Source organism: Mizuhopecten yessoensis, unplaced genomic scaffold, assembly GCF_002113885.1.
Source record: "Mizuhopecten yessoensis strain PY_sf001 unplaced genomic scaffold, ASM211388v2 scaffold4359, whole genome shotgun sequence".
In the NCBI taxonomy this organism is placed as follows: domain Eukaryota; kingdom Metazoa; phylum Mollusca; class Bivalvia; order Pectinida; family Pectinidae; genus Mizuhopecten; species Mizuhopecten yessoensis.
The window spans coordinates 876,955-879,452 of NW_018405506.1; the positions used below are offsets into that span (position 1 = coordinate 876,955).

Genomic DNA, 2,498 nt, shown 5'->3' on the forward strand with positions numbered 1-2,498 from the left:
GTTATCGAGAAGAAGATGTTTAAAATTTATTAACATATTTGACCCCTGTGACCTTGAAAATGGGTGAAGGTCATTAATTTTAACAAACTTTGTAGCCCTTCATCACAGTTTGCTTCTGGCCAAATATCATTACCCTAGGCCTTTTGGTTATTAAGAAGAAGTCGTTTTAAGTAAAATACTGACGCCGGACGCCGGACGGAGGGACGGACGGACGGACGCCGCGCCACGGCATAAGCTCACTTGGCACTTCGTGCCAGGTGAGCTAAAAATAAAGAAACATTAATTGATAACGTTTAATCACTTACAATAATTTTCAATCAAAATCAACAGAACATTTATTTTACATACTGAAAAGCATTTTTGCTGGGTTTATACCAACCAAAAAAATACAAAAGCCAGAACTGATGAACAAGATATTATCAATGATCTTTACGTCAAGATCAGTAGTACATTGCTGGTTTCCAGAATAGACAGGATATCGGGTTACAAAGGGTTGACATATTTTGATTTAAGAGAGGAAATGCCTGAGCCAAATTTCAAAGCTTGTATAGACAGGAACAGGTTTATACTGAAAATAAAAGTACACTTGTACTGGTTAATGCCAAAGTCTGCATTCCTATTTATCCCACACTTCCTCACTACTAACGATATCTCAGTAGACACACAAGTGGATCACACATTATTTGGTGTGTTACATATTACTGTAATAGAAGTCATTATTGTTTTTCAATGCCTCCGCTAGGAGTTGAATCCAGGACCTCTGGTTTACTGGTCTTCATGCAACGCTCTACCAAATGAACTAAAGAGCAATCCTCCCTTGCTGAGACAACAGGAAGTGGCTAGTATTTTACCAAGTTGACATTGCTTTAATGAAACTTTACTCCAAGGTCAAAGGTCAAATTCATGCAGTCCCTTGTTTCTGCCTTAACGTCCTCAATACAGGTTAATATGCAGGTGCACCACCAGCAGATGTGTGTTTTCAGCTTAAATGACAGTTAAATTCATACCACTATGTGCAGAAATGTGCATCCATGCTGTAACAACTTAATTCCAGTTCACTGAGAAAAGGTAAACTAACAGATACTTGAAGTACTGGTAACAACGACTGATACAAGAATATTGATACAGTGTACTAACCAGAGAACTTGTACATGTAGCAGCCTTTCTCACTAGATATCCGTGTGAAAAACTGAACCGCTGAATCGCCGCATTTACGGAAGATGTACATGTACACGTGTAGTGCCGGTAAAATGCATACATTGCAGACTTCACGTAAATCTTTGTTATCTTCCGCCTTGTCATCCCACACACACTGCAGATTTAGACGATAAGTCCTCAGTCTTCGTCTACCTCCTCTTCATCACTAAAGTATGCATCCTTTTTGTACTTCTTGCGTTTAGGTTCGTCAATATCATTAAAGTTGAGACTTGTCTCTCCATACCTCCGAGCAACTTCACTTTCCATTTGTTGTCTCTGGAAAATTAGCAAGAAGTAAAATAATGCCTCTGTCAATATTGGAATTCTAGTTGATATTGGCCAGAAAAGAAAAACACTTGTACATTACCATGAAAAGACAATAATAAATTAGTTTAAAGCTGATCTAAAAGGCTTTTATCAAAAGAATTAGACTATCTGGCACACCAATCAGAAACTAAAGTGATCTTGACTTAGTTGACTTTTATTTGACCAAAACGTTCTTGCTAGGAATCTAGCTCTGTGATTGAGAATGCCAACTTTGAGAAGAACAGCATTCAGCAAAAGAAAGGCTTATTCGACTTCTAGGTTTTAAATTAAATGACCTTAGAAAAGTAACTTGTTCTGAACAAGTGTCAGTCAAATGAATACTATGTCACTACATAAAGACACTAGGCTCATCAGGTGTTGCGATCTAAAAATAAAAAGATGATTGGATGACATCCTGTTTAATATAAACTACGGATGAGTATTTACATTCATGGCCTTGACATTAACAGTGGAAACTTGGATATTTGATAGTTTGTGTGTTCTGGTAATTTGATAGTTTGTGTGTTCTAGTAATTTGCGAGTTTGTGTGTTCTAGTAATTTGCGAGTTTGTGTGTTCTAGTAATTTGACAGTTTGTTTGTTCAAGTAATTTGACAGTTTGTTAGCTCACCTGGCACGAAGTGCCAAGTGAGCTTATGCCGTGGCGCGGCGTCCATCGTCCGTCCGTCCGTCGTCAATATTTTACTTTAAACAACTTCTTCTTAATAACCGAAAGGCCTAGGGTGTCGATATTTGGCCAGAAGCAAACTGTGATGAAGGGCTACAAAGTTTGTTAAAATTAATGACCTTCACCCATTTTCAAGGTCACAGGGGTCAAATATGTTAAAAACTTTAAACATCTTCTTCTCGATAACCTAACTTCCAAGGGAGATGATTTTTGGCCAGTAGCATGCTTGGGTGAAGGGCTACCAAGTTTGTTCAAATGAATGACCTTCAATTATATTCAAGGTCACAGGGGTCAATTGTCTTAAAAAA

At 37.8% G+C, this 2,498-nt stretch overlaps 1 protein-coding gene across 2 annotated transcripts in view; it reads right to left on the minus strand.

The window, feature by feature from the left end:
• Nucleotides 1-279: 279 nt before the first annotated feature.
• LOC110448831 (zinc finger CCHC-type and RNA-binding motif-containing protein 1-like) overlaps nucleotides 280-2,498 on the minus strand; it is a 6,848-nt gene continuing 4,629 nt past the window's right edge. For both annotated transcript variants that reach the window (XM_021495285.1, XM_021495286.1), the window contains exon 6: nucleotides 280-1,473. In XM_021495285.1, coding sequence (XP_021350960.1) covers nucleotides 1,336-1,473 — 138 coding nt within the window. In that variant the 3' untranslated portion in view covers nucleotides 280-1,335. The remainder of the gene's footprint in view (nucleotides 1,474-2,498) is intronic.